At 56.7% G+C, this 24,076-nt stretch overlaps 1 protein-coding gene across 1 annotated transcript in view; it reads right to left on the bottom strand.

Moving 5' to 3' along the window:
* The window catches only part of ARL15 (ADP ribosylation factor like GTPase 15), a 277,500-nt gene that overhangs the window by 174,691 nt on the left and 78,733 nt on the right, over positions 1 to 24,076 (bottom strand). The window contains exons 2-3 of the mRNA XM_045839972.1: positions 13,420 to 13,564; positions 546 to 605 (exon numbers count right to left, since the gene is read on the bottom strand). Coding sequence (XP_045695928.1) covers positions 546 to 605; positions 13,420 to 13,564 — 205 coding nt within the window. The remainder of the gene's footprint in view (positions 1 to 545; positions 606 to 13,419; positions 13,565 to 24,076) is intronic.

Here is a 24,076-nt window from a genome sequence, read left to right as displayed (position 1 = left end):
CGGCCCCAAAACCCCGGACGGACAGCACAACGACAGACTGAGAGATGGATGGTTTGGGGAACAGCCTAGCCAATAAATGTGCTCGGCCGGCAAAGAACCCACTGGCTGAGATTTATGATCAGAACAAATACATTCTAAAAAGATTCGATACAATGAAACCTGCAGCATAAATACAAACTACTCTAAAATAAGGTCTGTTGCCCTGCATAATATAAAGCTTATTTTTCTATAATTAAATTCTCTACGTATTTTTCAGTCAAGAATAAATTTTTGAACAAGTAAAACCAAAGAAGCAGAGTTTCTGAAACGGCACCAATAGTGTAGCTCTTTAATTCACACAAAAGAAGAAGTTTATATTACTTGGAACTCGCCAACAACCTCTGAAACAAACAAAGACAAGGAAGTGTTTCTAAGAAGTGTATTATCAAGAGAAAAGGTAAAAATGAATCCCCCGTAACAAATCACTGTTTTAATGACATGTAACACATTCATGCCAAATTAGGAGCAGGTAAAGCCAGACATAGAAAGGACTTAAAGTGTCCTACCTCCAAGCTCTTTGACGTTCAGGACGGCATTCTGGAACGGCACGGCTTTGATGCTGAAGCCTGCGGTCAGAGCACACGGAGAGGGAGAGTCAGTGACAACTCTACAAAGCGCAGATGTTCGGACCCTCTTGTTCAGGCAGACAGACCACGGGTTACTTCTCTGAGCTCACATTTGTTCCAGAAACACAGAGTTTCCAAGATGTATTGATGATCTGATTTTATCTGCAACTGGTTTTCAAAGCACAGCTGTGTTTTACAGCAAAATACAACCCTTTGCTTCAAAATGCTGTCTTATTCTTTAATATATAATGCCTCTTTGAGAATTTTATTATTAATTGTAAGAAAAACACTTGGAAATATAAACTTCAAAGAAAATATTAGATCTACTGGGACCTTTGCATCGAACAAATTCCTAACAGTAATTCTCTCTCACAAGTAACTTAGCAACCCTAGAGACTAAGGTATCTAAATATAACCATCTTACATTGGAACTGCATCACATTCACGCTAGTTTTCTTTTAAGGACGTGGTTAGTGTCATGAATACATTTTTCTTAAAAGCAGAATCATAACTATTTATTCAAGGCAATTATTTTATAATGCATGCAATAAATGACTTCCATTATAAAATGCATTCAGAGTGCAGTTTTATGATCAACTATATATGTAGGACTTGTATTCAGCACTTAAGTCAACTCGGCTGTGACACATGTGAGCGTGTGCACACCCACACACGACACACACACGCACACGGAAGCCAGTGCCCACACCCGGAACTCACGGCCCTGGGACAGCTGGCAGTCTGGGGGGTCCAACAGGACCGGGGTCGCTCCCCACACAAGCACCTCTTGTTCAGTTAGGAGCCCTGCTCATTTTGAAAAGTTACCCAGCGGTTTTTCTGAACACCCAAACCATGTAAGATTTTAAGCATGGTGCAGTATGTGCAATTACAAGACAGATTAAATGCAATTGCTTTTTTGAGAAACTACCCACAGAGCGAAAAGGAAGACACAGAAATGCTTCCTGTGGGAAGCAGGTCCCGCGGGCGCCCGGGAAGTGGAGTGGAGTCGGGGGGACCGCAGGGTGGCCGTGCCTTCACCAGCCACGCTTCATCGCATCACGGCGACATTCGGAGCCTAAAAACCAGTGAAGCTGGTTAGGGGAAACACACACACACAGGCCAATGAACGCATTGATGCCTTCTCTCCACTGTCTGTAAATAATCCAGCACCAGGAGCCACACGGAGGGCTCCCAGGCCTGCAGTGCGTTGCCCTCGGGTGAATGGAACGGGAACCACAGCGTGGGGTCGGGAAGTGCTTTCTGACAGACGGTGTTGATGAGAGCAAGAACCGAAGCGGGAGGGGCATGCCCGCCGACGCCGCCACGACAGCCCCGAGCACACCCACCCCCCCGCACAGGCAGCGGCCCTGCTGCTCGTGCAGCAGGTCAGTGGGCTGGCGGCACTGTCCCAGCGGTGCTGGCCCGGGCTCCTCCACTCACCAGTCTAAGATCCGGGCCTTGGTCTTGAACCCCTCGTCCGCACACTTGGTGGACTAGGTTAGCTCCCTACGGTTTCACCTAACACCGGGATTCCACAATTTTTATTAAACAAGAAGAAAATACCAGTAACAAGCGAGTCCATCATCAACTCACTTTTTCCTGGCCCGCCTCCCCGCGCGAGCAAGGGGGAAGCCTCCCCTAAGAGTTAATGCCACACATTTTAATCAGTAGGTGACTTAGTGCTCTTTGGGGAAATACTTGTTGGCACAGACTTTCAGTTTTCATCTTTTCATCCTTAAATCCAACAAAACCCGTGATATAGGAGACGTAGATTTGGAATTTTTAAGGCAGGGAAAGCATTTTTGGATTTGCAACAAAATTAGTTTTAGGCGGGAGGCTAGTCTATTTTTAGTCTGTGTGTGGAACACGTGAATATTTCACTTGGACCGACAGACCAGCCTCCCTCCCCCCACCCCTACCCCTCCCGCCACATGCATGTGCACACAGGTCGTAGGCGTGTGCTTCTGCGGTCCTGGGGCGCTCCGTGAGCCAGCGAAGGGAGGGCCAGTCCCGGGTCTGGTGGCCTCGACCTGGACCGAGGGCATGATTTATGGCCATTCTGTAACATTTGGACGATGGCCCAGTGAAATCCCTCTGAATACGATTTCAATATCATAAGAGGAAATCTAATCCAGTGGCATTTATAAAATAACGGTCCTGTAGCAGACACCAAAATGTCACTTTCTAATCTTTCTCTTATTTGACCTAACACTATGCAGCTAATAGTGAAGTTGTTACAATGCCTCATTCAAATTTTCCTGAAATTTTTCTGTATTTCTTTCAAATTGTCATGATCTTTTCTAACTAAACAATGCTACTTGACCTGTTTGCAAGTGCAGTAATATATGTCCCTAAACGATATTTTCAACCATTTTCAATTCCAAGTGCTGCCTTTTCTTTAGGTGGTTTTCCATGTCACGTTGATATATGACTGAAGCCTTTAGGCCCGGTTCCTCTGGTTTAAAAAGGAAAAAGAGGGAATATTTGTGTAATCCACGGGTTAACAAGCCCTTTTATCAACAAACTCCAGGGCCGTTACCGCCCGGGAACACGCTCTGCACAGAGTTCACTTCTGTTTCCAGACCGAGACGCGAGCTGCCCGTGGACTCTTCCCTCCCCGCAGGCCCTGCTGGCTCTCTGGAGGATTTCTGGGCTCTTTGAGTTTTGACAATTTAAGTACCTTTTTAAAATGATGTCAAAGGGAAAAGACGGCTGAAGTTTACAATCCAATAAAGTTTAGATTCCCTGTCCTTCTGAAGAAAAGGCAGACCTTCTCTCCTGGCTGCCTTCGGACGGATGTGCCCTTTTGGGGGGTGTTTTCGTTTTAAGAAACCAGTTTCCAAGGTAGATTCTCTTCTCAACGACTCCAAACTCTTCCAACAAATACGGCGTTTCTAATTGGCTTGGTATCACCGTAACATTATAGATATGTCATTTTAAAGAGTGAAATGTCATATAATTTGGCAATAGCAACAAAGCATATTATTGTTTTGACATGTTCTTTTATAGTTTTCTATTCAAAACTATACTCCTACATGCTTGAATTTTGCAAATAAATGTAAATTTAATTCTCCTCTATTGAAGACCAGAAAGATTATAAATTGGACAATAAATTCAATTGAGGTACCACAATTTAATTAACAAACTCCCTTGCTATAGGACGTTTAAATTACTTCAAAGTTTTAATAATACAAAATGTTGCAAGTAATGCAAAGAGTGTGCATAGTTTCTCTGAAATTACATGTTCAAAGTCAATTATCAGGGGCCCAATTATTGTAGTAGGTCAACAATGTGGCTGTTGTGGTAACCTCTGCCTTCCATGAAGAGTAGCTTTCCAGGAAAAGGGGCCCTCCTCAGTCACCACGCCAGCAGTGAGGCATGCCCCCACGGCCCCAGGAGCCCTGGGTCGCGCCATAAAGAAACACAAGTGAGTAAATTCAGGTATCAAATTAACACTTTCTTGTCTATTCTCTAGTAAAGTTGAGTTTGGGGCAACATTAAACCTTTTCCATTTATGTGTCTGCCATTCATTCTTTTTATGAGTTATCTTTCTGTGGACTTCACTAGTTTATCAATCAGATTCTAGATACCCTTTGTGCATATGATTGAATTCTCCAGGTGGGCTAGCCATCAGCTCTCATCTGATGCACACATTTCTCAACAGTGTTTGTCTTGGGTCTAGCCTTCTAGTAGTTCTACCTTTGTGTGAAGTTAAGGTCCGTGATCTTTGCCTTTCTAGTTATTCTGCTCAGGCCCCTGTGCTTCTTTTCCCACCTTCCACACTGAGTGCTCCATATGGGTGTGGCTGTCTGACATCCTGGTGTCTTCTCCTAGTTACCTTTTCGTGGCATTTGTCCTTGTCATTCCACCTCCTTTGTTCTTCTCCAGTCCATCCCCGCCCCCCCACACACACAGGCCCCTGCTCTGACACCGAAAGAACCCAGAAGTCTCTCTGAGCATGCCAGCAATACCTATGGGAACTCCGGCGCCTGCCTGGTCCTCCCTGCCGCCCACCCTCCGCGCCTCTCTGATGTCCCTGATATCTGCAACTTCTCACCCTCCGTCTACAGATACGGTGCACGCACAACAAGCATTCACCCTCCTTCTCTCCTCCGTCCCAACTCTGCCCTGCCATTGTCACACACAATGAACAATGTATCCTTCAAGGAATGAGTTTCGGGTGGAAGGCTCATCCATTTTTGTCTTTGTGCGGAACACATGTATATGGCACTAGGCCCTGTGGACCAGCCTCCCAGGGACCCCAACGCACATCCATGTACGTTGTCAAGTTCACTGGCATGAAGTTGTTCATATATTCTATTACCCTTTTAGTGTTCATAGGATTTATATCAACATAACCTCTCCTCAATCCTGATACTGTTAATCGGTGCCTTCTTTGATTCTGTTTCCTGATCAATTTGGCTAGACTTTTATGATTTTATCGATCTTCTCAAAGAACCAGCTTTTCATTCGAATAATTTTTTCTATTATTTTTCTATTTCACTGACTTCTACTTTCATCTTCATTGCTTTTTCCTTCTTACTTCAGGTGAAATCCATTCTCCTCTCTTTGCTCCTTATGGCGACAGCCGCAGCAGCCATGGCCCGAGACCCTTCTTTTCACATGTCGGTGTGCAGTGCTGCACGACTTCCCCCAAGCCTCACTATGGAGGCATCTGACATGTTCCATACATGGTACTTCCACTCAGTGCAAAATGAGCTGTAACTTCCCTTTGGGCATCATCTTTGGTCCGTGGCTTATTGAGAAGTAATTTAGTTTCTAAATATTTGAGGATTTTTCCAGAGATCTTGTTAGTGATTTCTAGTTCAATTCCACTGTGGTCTGAGAACATCTTTAGTATTAATTAAATTCTTTTAAACATAATGAGGCTTGTTTTATGCTCTGTTAAATTCCATACGCACACTTCAGAAGAATGTCCTATATGTTGTTGGGTGGAATGTTCTAGAAATGTTAATCAGGTCGACATGACTGATTGTCTTCCTACATGTTGTATCAGTAATTGATAGCCAGTATTGAAATCTCTGACTATAATTGTGGATTCCTCTACTTCCCTCTTGAGTTCTGTCATTTTTTGTGGTTTGAAGCTGTTAATAGACATGTAAATGTTTAGCACTGTTATGCCCTGTTGATTAAATGGTGCCTTCATCATAATAAAGAGTGCCTTATTCCCAGCGTCAGTCTTTGCTCTAAAATTACATTGTCTGGTATTAATACAGCCAATCCGACTTTCTTTGGCCAACTATTAGCATGACATACCATTTCCCATCCTTTTACTTTTGACCTACCTGTCTTTATATTTAAACTTTGTTCTCTTAGGTCAGCATACAGTTGGGTCTTGTTTTCTGTATATAAGCATATCAATCTTAGCTTCTTCATGGAAGAGTCTAGACCACCTACATTTAATTGAATTACTGATGGTTAGGTGTGCATCTCCCACCTTGCTACTTTGTTTCTACTTGTCCCATCTACTCTTGGTCCTTTTTGTTCTTTTTTTTTCTGCCTTTTGATTAAATATTTTTGACAATTCCATCCTATCACATTTGCTGCCTCACTGGAGCTATTATTTTTGTGGTTTATAGCACACCTTTAATTTATCACAGTCTACCTTTACTCCTCCTGTGTCACTGCACAGATAAGAACCATGGAATAGTGAGCTTCCTTTTTCCCACTGTGACTTTTATGCTCCTGTTTTTATGCATTTCACTCTGACACGCCATAAGCCTTGCAATATTTTGTTATTGCTGTTTAAACAATTATCTTTTAAAGACACAGTAAAAAAGATGGTTAAAAAAAGAGAAACAGTAAGAACTGAATCTCATATAGTCACACATGTAGTCACCATTTCTGGTAGTTTCCATTCCTTTGTACAGAACCCGATTTCCAGCTAGAAAATATTTTTCTGCCTGAAGGGCTTCCTTTAATGTTTCTTATAATTCTGGTTTGCCAGCAATAGATTGTTTTAGCTTTTTGTGTGTCTTTCTTTTTTGAAAGATATTTTTGCTGGGTATCATAAGTCGATCATTTTTTTTTTTTGCTTCATTACTTTCTAGATGCTTCTTCTCACTTGTATCATTTCCAGTGAGAAATCTGAAGTCACCCTCATCTTTTCTCCTCTATAACATCTTTTATTTGCTTTTAAGATTTTCTCCTTGTACACTCAGGGTTCTCTGGAGAAACAGAACCAACAGGGTGTGTGTGAATGCAGAAAGAACTTATTTTAGGAAACCGACTCACAGGATCGTAGAGGCTATCGATTCCAAAACTGCAGGCTGGAGAACCAGGAAGACGCCGGTGCTGCACTTCAAGGCTGAAGGCCAATCGGGGCAGAATCCCTTCCTGCTCTGGGGACATCAGACTTTGGTTCTATTCGGGCCTTCAGCTGCCTGGGTAAGGCCCACTCATGTTCTAGAGAGAGCAAACTCCTTTCCTCAAAATCCGCTGATTCATATATTAATTTCATCCAAAAACATTCTCACAGAAACATCCAGAAATACGTTCGACCCCATATCCAGGCACTGTGGCCCAGGCAAGCTAGCCCATACATTAACCACCACATCTTGGTCCCCGGTGCGGAGCGATGTCCTGCTGCTGTGCTTCGGTGCAGTTCCGTTCCTGTCTCTCGTGCTTAGGGATCAGTGAGCTTCTCGGATCCAAGTTTGCCGTTTTCTTCGAGTTTAAAAATGTTTCAAATCTTTTTCCGCCCTGTTCTCTTCCCCTCACATTCGCAGACCCCACTCAGCCGTATGCTGGGTGCCCTGAAGTTGCCCCACAGCTCGCTGCTGTTCTTTGCATGTTTTCCTCTGTCTCTTTGTCTTTACTTTGGATAATTGCTAACGTCGATGCCTCCAGGGTTAGTCATCTTTTCTTCTGCAAGGTCTCGTCTGCCATTCATCCCATTTGCTGCATATTTTATTTCAGATATTGTAGTATTTGCTGATAGAAATTTCATAAGGACCTGGCTGGCGTAGCTCAGTGGATTGAACGCGGGCTGCGAACCCAAGTGTCACAGGTTCGATTCCCAGTCAGGGCACATGCCTGGGTTGCAGGCGACGGCCCCCAGCAACCGCACATTGATGTTTCTCTCTCTCTCTCTCTCTCTCTCTCTCTCTCTCTCCCTCCCTTCCCTCTCTAAAAATAAATAAAATAAATAAATAAAAATCTTAAAAAAATTTCATAAGAAATTTTTCTTCCTTCAATACCTTCCATGTCTCTACTTAACTTGCAAACAGAATTCAGTTTAACAACAGTTTGAATGCCCTTCTTTGCTACTTCTAATACCTGTGTCCGTTCCGAGGCAGTTTTCACCGATCGATTATTCTTCGCGTTATGAATCATGTGTTCCGGCCTCGTTGGGGGTCTGATCGTTTTTCCCTGCAAGTCGGACGCTGAGCGTTTTACCTGGGGGAGTGCCGGGAAATTCTGTTTTCTGTAGGTCGCACGCAGCTTTGTGGGGGGACGCGCTGAAGCTACGAGGAAACTCGGAGACTTCGGTCTTAGCGGGAGTGACCGGGTGGGTCCGGGGAAGAGCTCGGCTGAGGGCCGACCCCCGGGGCAAGGCCCCCCCCACCCCGGAAACCGGACCCCGACCCTCGGACACGGAGACTTCCCCGGTCCAGCTGCTGGGAACGGGTGCTCTCCCGCCGCCCCTTCAGGGAGCGCCTCCCCCGGCCCCCGGCCTCCGGCCTCCTCGCGAGCCTGCCGGGAATGCCCCGCTCCGTACTCAGGGGAGACCCTCCGAGGACCCGGGGGCTCCCCCGCGGGGAGCTCGCTCCTCTCCGGCCCCCCCCCGCCCCGAGTCCCCTGAACTCCGCCCCCCCCCTCACCCCGGGGTCAGGGCAAGGAGCCCGCCCAGCCCCCCCCCCCGCGCGCCCCCCCGGGGCCGTGCCACGGCCCGAGGACTCCTCGCTGCAGGCGCGGGCAGCGGTGGCGGGGCTCCCCTCCTCCGGCTCTCACCCCTCCGGGGTGACTGGCCCGGCCCGCAAGACGTGTTTTTGCTGCACGGGCGGGGGCCGCGCGGGCGGGCGAGACTGCGGTGTGTGTCTCACCTGTGTCACACTCCCCCGTGTGGCACACCTCTCTCTGCACGCGGCGCTGTGCGTCCCCACCCGGGGTCCGGCCCCTCCCCCCTGTGCCCGCCCCCCCGCCCGCGGGGGACGGGGCTCCGGAGAAGGGCCGTCTCCCCGACCGGGGGGGGGGGGTGCCGTGCCGCCCGGCTCCCGGCCAGGGCACAGGCCCGGGCCGAGGGTTTGGCGCCCGGCCGGCGCGCACGGGAGAGGCCGCCGGTCCGCGTGGCCCCTCACGTGGGTGTTGCTCCCCTCCTCTCCCCCGCCCCAGTTTCCCCCTCTCTAACACACACCAGCGCGCACACACGCACACACACACACACACACACACACACCCCGACAAACGCGCGCTGGCTCCCCTCGCTGCTCGGGACGGCTGACCTGGCGGCTCGACACGCATTTTCTTGGGAAACAATTTCGTGTATTCTGTCCGGTTTTTCCCTCAGTTACTTCGGCGGGAGAGGGAGCCGGCTGGCAGCCCCCGGCGTCTGCGTCGTGGTCGTCTGCGTCGTGGTCGTCTGCGTCGTGGTCGTCGGCGTCAGCAACAGCGTCTGCCTCAGCGTCAGCCAGCGTGGGCCTCAGCGTCCAAGTCCTCCAACGGGCCTGCAGCCCCGCCCTCTCCGCATCTGCAGCCCCGCCCTCTCGGCATCTGTGGCCCCGCCCCCTCCGCATCTGCAGCCCCGCCCTCTCCGCATCTGCGGCCCCACCCTCTCGGCATCTGTGGCCCCGCCCCCTCCTCATCTGCGGCCCCGCCCCCTCCGCATCTGCGGCCCCGCCCTCTCCCCAACCACCGCCCTCACACCTCGGTCTGCCAACCTGCCCGCGCGGCACCTTCCCTTGTAAAACTCAGCCCTAGACACGACTGTCCCTCTTCCCGTCCGACCTCCCAAAAGAGCAATCTATGTGCGATCTTGTCGAGGGCCCAGAGAGGGAGAAGGGCAGCCTCCGCCTCGCGGCCTCCGCCTGCCCCCCGCCCATGGGGCCTCGGGTTAGCTCCTGCGCTAACCCTCGTCCGCCACTTCTGCCATCGGCCCTCGGTCACCGCACTGTCCCCAGCTGCAGGGGCCCCCGCTCAGGTCGTAGACCCGCGTTTACACCGTTTAACCCTTGTTCACGGCTGCCTCACGCCATGGAGTGTGGAACGGCCTGGGGCCGACCCCCGTCTAGTGCAGCGGCTGGCACGCGAGCTCCCAAGGGCAGGGGTTCTCATCTGCCCGCTCGTCAGCGCGTCCCCAGCGCTAAACAGTGGCCCGGCCCCGGGACGGGCTCTCTGCACGTGCAGACGGAGTGGCGATCGCCCCCCTCCCCACCCTGCGCCCCTCGACCCTCTGACCCGAGCCCACAGGCAGCGCTCTCTCAGACCCACAGCTCGGGCTACGGACTCCCCCCAGCTTGGCCTCGGGCGCCTGGGCCGTGGCTGGAAGGCCCGCCAGCACCTCAACTGTCATCCTGTCCCAAACTCACTGTCCTTCACCTTGCACTGCCCCTCCGTCTTCCCTCCTTCCTGCCACGCACTCAACCCCCGGGCCAGAACCCGGGTCAGATTGGCGTTTATCCTCCTCCCTGGGCGCTCTAGTCCCCCGCGGGATCCGTCACACCCGAGGCCAGCTCTCCATGCCCAGGACAACTCACGTGCTGGGTCCCCTCTCCATGCCCCGGGTCCCTCTCAGTGGCCCTACAGGCTCTCACCTCGGGTCACAGCACGCCCTGCATCCTGGGCCTCGGCCCAGCAAGGCCACCCTCGGTCAGAGCGCCCCTCCGCTTTCTCCCTGCACCCCCCACCCCACTCCTCCCTGCTACAGCCTGCCCACCCCTTGGGCCTCCTTCCACCCCCCGTTAGAAACAGTCACTTTCTCTTTTAACTCCCTTATTTATACCACCGAGCACAGCACATACCGCATTCTGTCTTAGCACCTGGCACGTATTAAACGTTCAGTAAGTGTAAACTGTTTATCATTAGAATACTTATCTTTCTAATCTGGGTGTAAACTTCTGGATGGAGAGTTCTCCAAAGAGGCCTCCCAGAGGGCACTGTGCCTGGTTCAGAAATGACAACTCACAGGAGCCTGATACCCAGAAAGCTAGCCAGCCCAATGATACCCAATTCATCAGGAAGCAACTAGCACACAGTATCACAACGGCTTCCAAGAAAAGGAAAATATCATTCAAACCTCTAGTGAAAGCAGATACAAAACATATTCTACAGCCATTTACAAATAATAAATGACAAACATGGTGTTTACATTTTTTCACATTATAATTCCAAACTGTGCGTCTAGCTGTAGTGTTTCCCATTTGGGGCTCAGCGAAATGAAGAACAGTTACTCTGTATCACTCTTACACATTCTGGGGGGGAAGTGACTTTGCTTTAAAAGAATTATGAAGTTAGTAAAGTTCGTATAATTATAGAGCACACTTCTCAAAGATACCCACAATTTCCCAAACAGCAACAGAGACTCGTATCAGACACCCTAAGCCCCGGGTCCCACCTGACTTCAAGGGAAGACATGAAGGGACACCCCACTGCTGTCCCTTGCTATGTGAAGATGGCCCCGTCACCCTACCTCTGAGCCTCAGGCGACCAGAAGACAGACTATGGAAAAAGGACCTTACCGGCCACGCTCGGCCGCCGGGAGGCTCTCCGAGGTGCCGGATGTAAAAACACTGACTGGAGGTACGGCTGTCTGCTCACGCACTCGCAGGTGTTGGTAATGGCGCCCACACCTGCGCCCGGCTCTGGGGGCGCAGAGCCAGGTACGGGGCTCCGCTCTGTCCTGAGGAGCCCTCACCCCAGGATGGGGAGGGGCGCACATCTGCAGCAGGGCGGCGGGCAGTAAACGCTGGGAAAGGGGACAACGTGCGGTGGGGGGACGGGGCACAGGGAGCCCTCGGTTCTGGCTGAGGGATCAGAGGGCAGTGGCCGGGAATGGCGTCACGGGCCAGCTCTGCGCAGCCCCGAGCGTCCACTCCGTGGTCTCGCCGCCTCTGAGGCCCCCCACTCCTCTCCTCGGCCGTGATCCGAGCCGGGTGTCTGATTCTACACGGGCCCCCGGGTCCTTCCCCACGATTCTAAAGTCTGAGCAGCTCTCGACACTTGCAGTTTCTCTCCCACGTATTTGGCGGCAAAACCCGGCCTAAACTGCAGACGGCTCTCGGACCTCGTACTTTTCCTGCCACTTAGGGGACCCAAGCAATGACCGCGCCTCCGCCCAGCACCCAGCCAGGCCCAGGGCCGCCGCAGCTCCTCGCCACTCTCACCCTGCAAACCCAGCGGGGCCTGTCGGCCACAGATGGCACTGCCGCCCTCCAGTGAAGCCTGTCTCCTCCCTCCTCCCTGCCCCACGCCGAGGTCACGGCCTTCACGAACAGCCAACGGGAGCTCCACGCCCGGCCTCCATAGCAAGGCGAGTGGGACCCTCTCCAGTGGGTATGGGATCATGTGGTTTCTGGCTTACATGCCCAGATGTCCCTGCAGGACCTACAGAAGCCCCCGCCCATCCTGGGTGCAGTGTAAGAGGGTGGCCAAGGTGTGGCCACTGCCAATCTCTTGTGATCCGACCACGGGCATTCTGCCAGCCGTGCCCTGCAGACGCACAGCGGTGTGGCTCCCAGGCGGTGCCCGTCGGTCCCAGGCCCCTCTGCCTTTGCTCCAGCTCTCCCTCGGCCCCCAAACCCTTTCTCCTCCCATCCTAATCTCTACTCCTGCCCGTCCCCAGGCTTACTGGTCCTCAAGGTCCGACCTAGAACATTGCATCGTGCATCCTTCCCTTCCCCCGTTCCAGGCGATGCTGACCACTCCTCCTCCGTGTATTTCCGGACATGAACTTCGTGACTCTGTGGCCAGCACACACAGTCTCCTGAGTGCTGGGGCCATTGCTCATTCCCAAGTCCCGACACTGGACGTAGCACACAGTAGGCACTCAAGAAAAGCAGGCTGAATGGACCATCTTCCTGGCTGTCCCAGACGACGGCTCGGCCTGGCCAGCTCCTCCATGACAGCCGCTCCTCCCCTGCCTTCTGTCCTCCGCGCCCTCGCTCCTGCTCCACTCCCGGGGGGAGAGCCAGTGTCCGGGGGCGGGGGGTGGGGACAGGGGACAGAAGCTCCAGGGGAGCCCTTGGCATCTGGGGCCGGAGGAGCCATCCCCGGCCCGTGCCCAGCAGAAGTCGGAATACGCTGCCTTCCCAGCAGGGGACAACCGCACATTGCCGGGCGTCCCCGAGGGGGCACCAGGGCCCAGGCTGGCGTTTCTGGGCCGTCTCCGGGAACAGCGCCGCCCCCCTGGTCAGGGTCCCTGCACCCACTGCCTCCGGCGACAGCGCAGAGGGAAGAGGACATGGGCTGCGTCGGTCGCGGGGCTCAGGGACGGCGTGACAGGCACACGCAGGCACGGTGACACTTCACGGGACGTGACCCTCCAGGGGCCTCCGCGGAACCCCAGTTACGGGAGCCAAATTCAGGTGTGAGGTCAGTCTGCAGTGACAGGTTCCTGAGCGTGGCTCACCGGGTGGCACGGCACGACCCCGCCGAGGGAGGCAGGGTGCGGCGGCTGAACGTCACCAGAGCCCCGCAGACCTGCTCTGGAAAGCAGACGGCCTGCAACGCAAGGACGCGGACGGAAGCACCGAGCCTCACCTCAGGGAGGAGAGGGGAAGGGGAGGGGACCCCGCAAACAGACAGGCCGCGAGGCCGCCCGGGGACGGGGGGCAGGGGGGCGGGCGCGGGCACCCACCTGTGGTCGACACGACGTGCTCGGGGCTCTCACTGCAGAGCTTGGACAGCAGGCTGGTCTTGCCGGAGCCCGAGAGCCCTATGCACACCAGGTCATACTCCGGCCGTGCAGGTGGCGGTCCCTTGCAGCACAGTGCTCGGAAACACTGCCAAGAGAGGGGAAGGGGGACTTCGTAAGAACACGGGCACAGAGCTCAGCAACACAGTCAGGGCGTATCCAGAAGCAATTAAATAACCCATGGCTCAGCAGGAGGAGAGGGAGGTCGCTTCAGAGCAGGGAAACCAGAGCAGAGAAACCAGCCATCGATGGGTCACCACCCCCAGGAGGGACGCAGGTACAGACTCTGCACCCCCGCTGCAGCAGGCGGGCTTCCAGGGGGCACCGTCGGGACCCCGCTTCCCTGCCCCAAATGCACACCTCGAACCGGCAGTGAGAGGTCAGGCACACCGCTCCAAGAGCGCTCTCAAGGGTGCGGGCCTGCTCTCCAGAACCGCCGAGCCCCAACTGCCAAAGCCATCAGAGCACGCGGCGGAGGTGTCCCTGGTCACAGCCGGCGGGGGGACAGGGGACCAGGGCCCGGGTGGGGCCTGGGAGACAGCGCCATGGGGACGACACTGCGACCAGAGCAGGCGAGGGCTGACGAGAGGCTGCAGAGTGGACCCTCTGTCACATAGGCTCAGCATCCCGAACTCGGGCACCGAGCTGCAGGAACGGAAGGGAAACCGCGCTCTGGGAACCGCACGCGTGGGCGTCCCGAGGCGGAGGAGCTGGACCCTGCAGCGCACCGGTCGGGAAACCGCTCCGTGTGCACGTGCGGGGAGCGTGACAAAGCACCGTGGTGAAGTGTCAGCGGTGACGGGTGACGCCGAGGAAACCGCTGACGGGCAAACTCCCTGTGCTGGCCCGACAGCTCTTTGATTTTATTTCAAAACAGGATCCTTTCAAAATCACTCCCTGGAGCCCCCCGGCCAGCGCTGCCGGCCGACCTTCGTCAGCCTCACTCTGTGGCCCATCACGGGGCGGCCAGCCCCGCGGGAGGCGAAGGCAAGGACATCTGGGACCCTGGAGATCACTCACGCCGTTTCTGGTCTTTCCAGGAGCCTGACACCCCTTCCCCAGGGGCCGGCGGTTGTCAGTCCAGACCCGCCCTAAACCAAACTCTCATCCTGAATGGTTCTACAGAGAGAGACAGGGAGGCCGGGCAAGACAGACGGACGGACGTCTGGACACCTGGAGACCACGAGGAGTGGCTGCTAGGAAGCCGGTGCTGTCTCTCCTTCCTCAGACTGAGCCTGATGCCCGACCGCTGCCCTGCCCTCGAGAACCAGCTTCGCCATCTCTCCCTGCCCCCTCGTGTCTCCCCAGTCCGCACAGGCACGCTGGGTCCACACCGGCACTGCCCCAGCTCTGGCGTCCATGAGCACGTCTGCAGCCCAGTCCCTGGCCTCCTGGACACCATCCGCACGCTCCCACGGGCCCGGGCCATCCGCTCCTCCTCTCACCCTTCCCCACGAGCACCCCGCACCCTGCAGTCGCTCAGGAAAACTGATCCCAGGCGCCTGGCCCTGCTCCACAGTGTCCCCTGCTCGTGGGCCAAGCCCTGACCCCTGTCTGCAAGGCCCTGCGTGGCCTGCCCATCCCCCCAGCCTCGCCCCGCCCTCCCCGACGCGCCCGCCTCCAGCCGCACTGAGCCCCTTGCACCCAAGTCTCTCCAACACGCGCGGGTGCCACTGCCCCTAGCTTCGGCAGAGCGACGCCCTCCTCAGGGTTCAGGTCTGGCTCAGGCACCCCATCCTCGGGGCTGCCTGTGCCCCTCCTAAGAGGGCGTTAGCATTCGTGTCCAACGGCCCCGCACTCCTAGGAGTTCTGCACACAGACTCCGCGGGCTCTCATTCCTCATCAGACTGTGCGTCCACCCTCACCTCGGCGTCCCCGTCCCCGGGGCTGGGGACGCACCCTCGACAAGTCACCGTGGAACTAGAACCAACAGTGACAAAGTTTCACGTAGGGAAAAAAGAAGTGTGAGACTGGGGGAGGCTGGGTCTGGGCTTGCCGGGCTCCGAGCAGAGGGTGTCGAAACAGGAGAAACCCGGCACTCTCCTCCCCGCGCCGCTGCAGCGCCGGCCCCGTTCCCAGAACGGGGTGTTGATGTACAGACCCTTCTATCCACACCACGGGGCTGCGTTCTGTCTCTGCCTCCCTTCCCTCGGCTTCTAAGAGGCTCTGCCTGCTTCTGGTAAACAACTCTGATCTAATCCATGCTCTTCGAAGACGGATTAAACTCTGCCCACATGTCCTCAGCGTAGCCCAGCCCGAGGGGTCCCGATGGCGTCTGTCTGCCTCCGTGCGGCCGCCCTCCTGGGCCTCGCTGCACTCCCACGCCGCCGCCCCCCCCCCCCCCACAAGACCAAGGGCTGCGGCTGGGGATGCACTCTGGGCCCGGCCGCCTCGCATGCGGCCGACCTCCCGCGGGCTCCCCTTCCCAGAGGGGAAACCAGTCTCCAGGCCTGGCGGGGGTATTCTGAAGACATGTGTGTGTGTACATGTTGTGTGTGCTTGTGCGTTGTGGGTATGCATGCAGGTTTGATGTGCTTTGCATGTGCATACATGGGGTGTGTGTGTGTGTATTACATGTACATGTGTATGTGTTGTGGGTACATCATTGTGTGTGTTGTGATGTATGGCATGTGCTGTACGCGCATGTAAAGTATGTGCATACATTGCATATGTGTGCACACGTGATGATGCATGTTTTCCCTCTAACACGACCACAGCAGGCAGCAGCTCACAGAGGAGCGCCCCGCCAGACCGAACTGCGACAGGCCACCCCACCCGCCACACCCCACCTTGGCTATGCTTTCTCCGCCTGGGCTGCTTTGACCTCGGCTGGGGGGAGGGGAGCCCCACTCTGCGGTCACCCCCATCCTCGCTCGGAGCCTCTGCCAGAACTCCCCTGGACTGCCCGTACCCGCCCCAAACCAAACTCTCATCAATCTCGAACACAGATGATGACGGCACCACCCGGCGGAGAGCGTCCGTGCCAGTATGACTCAGCAGCTTGGCCAAACGTCCCGGACTCCGTCTTCCCGTTCTTTCTAAAACCCAGAGAGTGCGAACCTCGCAGGCAAGTGCAGTACTGTCCGCGCTGCCCATCTGCATGCTCTAGGGCGCCTGAGACACTGCCACCACGAAAGCCACCGGCAGTGACGTTCCCCTCCGCTCTCTCTGTCTGTCTCCGTCGTCTGCCCCCACGGCCCCTCACACAGAGGCCGGGAGCGCCTGCCACCTGTCTCCCCCTGCCCCAGTCTCTCTCCAGAAACGCAGGACCCGCACTTCCGACCGTGCCGGGAGAGCCAAGCCAAACCAGAACAAAACAAAAGCCGCCCCGACCCTGCCCCACAAAACACAGCATTTGGAAATAAAGTATTGGGGACACAAAGAGCCTCGACTCAGGGCTGCAGTAACAAGTATTACAAGGCAGAATCTTTGAATACTGATTTGAATAAATAAACCCTGCAGTTACATAGAAATAGTATCCGATTTTGTGCCAATTAAAAGAAGGCTTTTAAGGATATGTTATTTCGAACGGGGGACGTATCGCCCACGGTTTTTTAATCCGTTCCTGCAAACTCTTATGTTTTCCCTCGTGTTTCGTTTTAAAACTTAATGAAGCTGCGGATCTCATAGTCAGTTTCCTTGAAATGACTCGTCTGGGCCCCGGAGTCCATTGTGTCTGCCTCCCGGGCAGCCCCCCATTGTGAGGAGCGCGCCCCTTTCACCGCGCACAATGCCGAGCACAATGCTGTCGGCAGGCCTGACGGCCAGTGGCGAGCCCGGGCCGCATTCCCAGGCCAGACACTGGGGCATTGTGCGCCCCGTTCGGGCCCTCAGCCCTGCACGCTCCCGTCTCTGCGCGGTTAACCGGTCACGCCTCACCGGCCTCACCATCCCCGCCGCTTCCCTGCAGCGGGAGGACGCCTGCGGGGGGGTGCCGGTGGTGCAACGCACAGTGCCCGGTGCAGGCAAACAGCAGTGCACCGCAAGGCTGATCTTCCTGAGGGAGTGCTGGTGACAGCTAGCTTCCTCGGGCACAGGGGGGCCTGGCAGCCTACCCACCGCACAGCGCACTGTGCAGCCCAGGCTGCAGCCCCCAGGTGCTCCAGCCCACCCGGGTCCGACCTCAGACACGGAAGACACGAGACCCTTGGCCCTGACGTGCAGCAGGGAGCAGAGGACAGGGTGTCTGCGCTGCAGCCCTGGGCCCGGGGCGGGGCAGTCAAGGCCGCGGTCTCTGTGACCGGGATGGCTCTGTCCATGGGTCTTCCCACCTGGGCTTCCTATGGACTCGCTCCTTTGCAAACGAACACAGGGTCTCTCTCCCGTTGTGCCAGGGCACAAGGCGTCTCCCCTGAGCTGCCCAGAAGCTGCCGCTGCTGCCCCGGCGGGAGGTGACTGAGGCACCGGTGTGAAGGGCCTCTGTGTCCAAGACTTTGCACATATAGTGTCTTCAGCTGAAAGGTGCATTGGCTAAAAAGCATAAGCAAAAACCTCGGGACATTTGCTTAAAAGGAGACTGAACACATGCATTAGGGGGAAATAAGCTACAGATCAAAGTGCAAGGGACAAGGAGGCCACCACTTCAGTCTGGTGGCCTGGCACCAAGGCAGCAAGACTGTCTTAAAACGTCCCCGTTTCTGCTGGGGACGGAGCCCTGTCACAGCAGGTTCTTCGTGAAGAACCGCTCGGCAAATTGACCCTGTAAAGCACTAATTAAACACTTAATTGGGTGTCTCGATTCCCTCCACATCTGCACCTTAATGAGTCTGGCTCCTTCCAAACCACGCCCCAGTCCCTCCGCCCATCTGAGCCTCCATGCTCCCGGACTGCCGGGTGCTGAGCGGCCCGTGGAGGCCCCCACCTGTCTCTCCTCCCTGCTCGGGGGGCTCCCGCTCTGGGCGGTCTTCTCCAGGCCCCCGGAGACAGACGGCACGCCCTCGCTCCGCTCCCGGCCCTTGGCACAGTCTCCAGCCCTGCCGTCAACCCTGTGCCACTCGTATTGTCTTTCTGGCTGTAGAAATTACTTGCTGATAGAATTTCACACACGGACCCCCCAACACATTCATCCTCGGTGCCAAGACCGGTTTACAAGCCTCATTCTACAGCTCCCCAGGGCGGCCGGGCAGCACTGGGGAGCAGACGTGTCCTGCGAACCCTCAGAGTCTCCCTCAAAACCCGCAGCCCCGGCCCAGGCCCTGGCACCACCTGCGTCGCCCGCCACCATCCCGGGTGGCTGGATCCTTGCCTTCAGGGACACGGCATTTGCATCATGATTGTATGATTTCATTCTGAGCAGAAGTTCAGTTCGACCAGAGCTCCGTCTAGCTGCTGGAAACTTCTCTCCAGTCGGTGAGCTTCCATCCAGGCCCCCCACTCTCCCATCCTCACTTCCATACAGGTCTCGGCAGACAGGTCCGGGGTTCCCGAGGGCAGGTCACGGGGCCCCCTGTGGGGCCCGAGGGTGGGCGCTCCGTAAACACGAGTCAGGCTGCCGTGGCCTCGACCGGACGGGACTCCGAAGCAGGAGAAGATGCCCCAGAACTTGCGGCGGATCTGTCCCTTAAGTCCTCGGGCTTCCAAACCAAAAGCAGGCCCTCGTGCTTGGTGGCCTCCCCAACTCTCACAAGAGAAGAAGTTCTGAAATGGCCAACTTCCAGGCAGGTTTTCTACCACCACACGCATGGTCCGTGGACAAAACGCCGGGCAGTCTGCAGACAGTTAGAAGTACGGGATTTTAAGGGCTTCCCCGTCTGCCATCAGCACATGGTCTGTGAGTGGAGGCTGCAACCACACTGAGCTACAGGGCTAGTGAGAGCCGCCAGCTTGGTGCTGGCAAAGGCCCGGGGACGAGGGGCGGGGGTGGGGACAACTTTAAGAAGGCCAAACGCAGCTCCTGGGGTCCCAGGCCGGCCAGCGGCGGCTCGCATGTGTGAGCGCGTTGACTCCCGTGAACGACCCAGACAGCACAGCTATCACGGTTCTGGCCCGGAGACGAGGAGACCGGGGCCCACGGGAGTGGAGGAAGTTGTAGGCGTTGCCAGGGTCTGAACCGTGGCTGTGGCCCAAGCCGTTTGCTGGGTCCCGGAAGCCTAGGGCCCTGGGTGACACCTGGCGGTGTGGCATGTGGGGGACGCCAGGTGCGTCTCCACGGGGGCAGCAGACAGGTAGGAGGAAGACACACCCGAGAGCTGGGCCAACTCAGGTCCCCTCTGGGCCCTGCCGCCCTTGTGTCTGTGGTTGGGGGTCCGAGCTCCAGACATGGGGTGTGTTGGCTGTTTGGGGGACAGCGAGTTCAGTAAGTGTGCCTGGGTAACGGGGCAGACGGACACCTGGCGGACGCCAGTGTGGGTCAGCGTCAGGGTTGGGGTCGCAGGACGCATGGGGCAGGCCGACAGCCGCCTGCCCCCCCTCACCCCCCAGCACAGGTGAGAGGACAGGTCCCCGCTGAGTTAGGGAGGGCGGTGGAGGCGAGGGACCGGTGCAGAGAAGCCGGGGCTGGGCCGTGCTGCGGGCTCCCCTTTCCCTCACACACTTCTTCCCTTCAGCACCCCCACCCCCCACACCCCGGTCCCCTGGAAAGGGGGAGGCTCGGCTGTGGAGGGAATCCCCGCAGGCCGGCTGCAGAGAGGGCTGGCTCTACGCACGGTGGGAGGGGAAAAATTCTCTAAAGAAACAGCCCTCAAATTTCTCCCCTTGCAATAAGTTACATTGCCATAAAGGATGTAAACAAGCAAGTCCCACACCAAATAAAACGTGGGGGGGGGGGCAGGGAAGCAGACGTGGGGGGAAACCGGGTTGTGCAGAGAAGCCTGCGAGGGGGCGGCCCGCGGGGAGAGTGGGCCCTGGGCCGGCGCTCCCTGTCCCGCCGCAGGAAGGAGAGAGGCTCTCATGCAGGCCCCGCTGCCCGGGAGAAAACGGGGGTCTCACAGACAGGTGACAAGCGTCTAAGTTCAAAGCGGCTCCTCTGGCCCCAGGCACAGGGAGCAGGAGACAAGGCACCTGGAGCGGCAGGAGACCCCATCTCCCGAGAGAGACCCACTCTCCGAGGTGAAACCCCCTCAACCCCAGCGAGAACAGCAATCGCTGTTTTCACAGGAGTCAGGCCCAGCCTCCCGGCCTGCGGCTGCTTCGCAGAGCAAGGCTCCGGCCCCAAACTGTCCCGGGCCGAGGCTGCTGGCCAATACGGCACAATGCCTGGGGACGCGAAGTCTGTCCTGGCCTTACCCTTCGTGTTTCTCAATCCGCATTCCTTTTTGGGGTGAAATACTCCATTATTTCTGCTTTGTTCTGGGCTGTCTCCTGTCTCTGTCCCTATTAGCTCAGGACAACAAAAGAAACCAACAGAAGCAGGGGATTGCATGCTTGGCAGCGAGAGAGCCGCTGGCCTCCCGGCTCTGCAGAGGGGTGGACGTCCCAGGCGGGGACGGGGAGAGAGAGCCGCTGAGCCGAGCCAGCCCGGGCCCACGTGGCTCCCAGGCCGAGCTCAGCCCTCTCGGCCAGGCCAGTGGTGGTCACGAGTCCCGGTTTGAAAGGACACGGCGTGTCGCTGGTCATGACACTTAAAGAGACTCTAACCCGAGGTTCTCATATACATATTCCCAGCTATCCAAAATGTCAGGTCGTCTCATATTGGAAATAGATCAGGAAGATGAGTTTTGGTTTTAGTTTTGTTTTTTTGTTTTGTTTTTTTTAACTAAGAAACTCAGAAAGGAAGCCAAGTAGAAAATACATGTCTTCTTTTTTTGGATGGAATGCTTCTCTTACTATGGCTAGGAGGCACAGCTGAGTTTTGAGCATCAACTTTTGTCCTGACAGGATTCCCAACGAAACCAGCAGTGATTCCGCAGGCGCGGCCGTCTGCCAGGGGAACCACGCTTTGCGTGAGTTTGTGTGTTCGTTTTCACAAACCCATTCTCAGTGGCTTCACCTGCGGCCCCCTCAGACCGAGTACGACTCTCTTCTGACGAGCAAAGAAATACAAATTTAGCTGAAAGCTAAAGAGAGGACTTTTTGGTAAAAGTTCTCTCATGGCCATTACCGGAACAGGATGTTTCTAAGCAGAGAGCAGGGCATCAAGATGCACCGACACTCTCAACACCCCTCAGCAATACCCCTGTGCGTCCTGCACTCGGGGCGCGTCAGGGTCTTGCAGGGGAGCCCGGGCCACCGGCAGGCCTCCGGGCAGGGCTGGGCGTCGCCGCGAAGCCCCAGGGAAGGTCCCACAGAGCGGGCCCTGTCCGCTCCTGGTGCTTTGGTGCCGGGGAAGGGGAGCTTGGCAGCAGAGGAGAGGGAGGGAAATGAAACCACCGTTGTCTTCCTTGACGCCCCCACCCGGGAACCCTCCCCGCACGCGGGAAGCGGCAGCGCATCCTCCCTGGACCGTCTGCAGGCTCCACGCCAGGGTCCTCAGTCCCACCTGCAGGATCCGCCACCAGCTCCCGGACGCCGGTCCCGCTCGGTCCCAGCGGTCTCCCTGTCCCCTCCGGCCGTCAGCCTTTGTCTGGGGCATCACCGCTGTCTCCCGCACTGAGCACTGTCTGCCCTGCTAACGGGGCCCTCCCTTGCTGGTCGTCCGACTCCGTCTCCAAAGTGCTGACCACGATCTTCGAGGAGCGCACCAGGCCGTCCCCATGATGGGAGACCTTCCTTCCCGCGGCGGCCACCCAGGGCTGCACAGGCCCCACCCCAGCCCCATAGCTAAGCAGACGGGCCCTGGGGGACCTGGGCCTTCCTTCACTTCCGGTCTCCAAAGGTCGTCGCAGGATCACAGGAGACAATGTTTGCAGTCTGCAGGGCGCCTACCGCCGAGTGTGACACGCAGAACAAGGCCGGATGGTTGTTGTTTTGTGTCCACCCACCCTGCCGTGGTGCCCGCCAATCACACGCAGTCCCCGATCCAGCGTGTCCTCGCTCCCATCCTCAGAGGGCCAGCCACCTGCCCCCGCCACGCCCCCCCCCAGTGGCCCCCAGCCATCCTCCCATATTCGGCTTCCTTCCAGGACTCCTGTGCCCCCCAGTCTGATCTGCGTGCCCTTCACCAAACACCCCCCCCATTGCCACCTTTCCCAGTCCACTGCCAGGATGCCCCTCCTGCTGTCCAGGGCGGCTGACTCTAAGTCCGCACCACCCCCGGACCCGGACCCGGACCGGAGCACCTGGGTGAACACGACTTCTCCCTCCTCCCGCACCCCGCATGTCTGGCCCAGCACCCCCGCAGGGGTGCTGCCTCGGGGTGGAGCACGTGGCCCTGGCCACACGCGTGGTGGTCAGACCAGCCTCAACGCGAGCCCCTCGGCTGCCTGGGGAGAGGCCAGCTCACTGATGGGCTTCCCGATGTGGGAAACGAGGGTGATCTCGTGGCGTGCAGGAGCGGCGCGGGGGCACCGCTCACCGCCGCCCGACCCAGTGCCGTCATCGGGAGGTCTGACTGTCTTCGTCCCGGTTCACACTAGATTCCTGAGACCATCAGTCAGGGTTCCTCTCGCAGAGGATAATGGAGATAATTCAGGGCCTGGATTTACTTTACTGCCCCTTCGCTAGAGACCTGAAATGACACACCGAGTGCTGGCGGCAGCGGCGGACATGCCGACCGCCCCTCTCGCCGGCTGCGAGGAGAGCGACTGCAAGGGTCACGGCGAGTCGTGGGCCCGTCACGGGCTCTGTTCTCCCCCCCACCCCGAGAGGAGAGCCAGCTCATCTCCACAGCTCAGTCCCTTCTCTCTGACTACCAGTCCCCTCCCTGGCCCGCGCGGACCTAGACAAAGCATCGCGGGGGCGGGCCTGTAGTCCCCGCGCCCCCGCGGATCACAGAATCACGCCGCTGTCCCTGCTGACACCGACAGATGTGGACTGCGGCTGGCTGGCGCTGCCAGCCGACCCCGAGCACGAGACGCTGACGCCTCACACCTCGGCGCCCGTGCCAGACAGCGTCTGCCGGCAGGGCCCGGACCGTGACCGTGACGGGGGAGGCGGGGGTGGGGGGGACACAGCTGGGCGCCTCGCACCCACAGCTGCGCGGGCAGCTGCAGCCCCGCCGGCCGCCTTCTCACTTCCAAGGCTGCGACTCCTCTGCGGGAGCTATTTAAAGGCGCGTTTCAGCCACGGAGCGCGCCCCAGCGACTGCCAGACTGCGCCCGCGGACTCGGGCGGCTCTTCCCGGCAGCTCCGTGAGACAGCGCCCCCTCTCTTCGGCGCCCCCCCACGCGCCGGGGACCAGACACCAGTGCAAACAGCCCCTGTTCCCCGGAGAGATGAAAAGTCGCACGTAGATTCCACGTACATTATAAATGCTTTTATACCGGCTTTATCTTGCTCCCGGGAATGAATAGCACAGGCACGGACGCCTTAAACTGTGTTCTGTGTATGACATGCACTGCATGGGGCCCTGAACAGGTTGGGGAAGATGCGGGGAGACCCCATGGGTCTGACATGTAACTGGGGTCTTCCTAGAAAACAGTCTGAACAGCAACAAGATTTTTTTTTGGGGGGGGTGTCAAATAAAGTGCCCAACTCCCTACCAAGGGACTTCTCAAAACAGTCGGGAAAAGACAACACTGGGATACGCGGGCGTGTTTTCTAGAGGGTTTCCTCCCTTTTGTCC

This window comes from Phyllostomus hastatus, unplaced genomic scaffold (genome assembly GCF_019186645.2).
Source record: "Phyllostomus hastatus isolate PE091 unplaced genomic scaffold, TTU_PhHast_1.1 phas_contig_329, whole genome shotgun sequence".
NCBI classification, from domain to species: domain Eukaryota; kingdom Metazoa; phylum Chordata; class Mammalia; order Chiroptera; family Phyllostomidae; genus Phyllostomus; species Phyllostomus hastatus.
The sequence above is the reverse complement of the archived record's forward strand: the minus strand, read 5'-3'. Positions and strand labels throughout refer to the sequence as shown.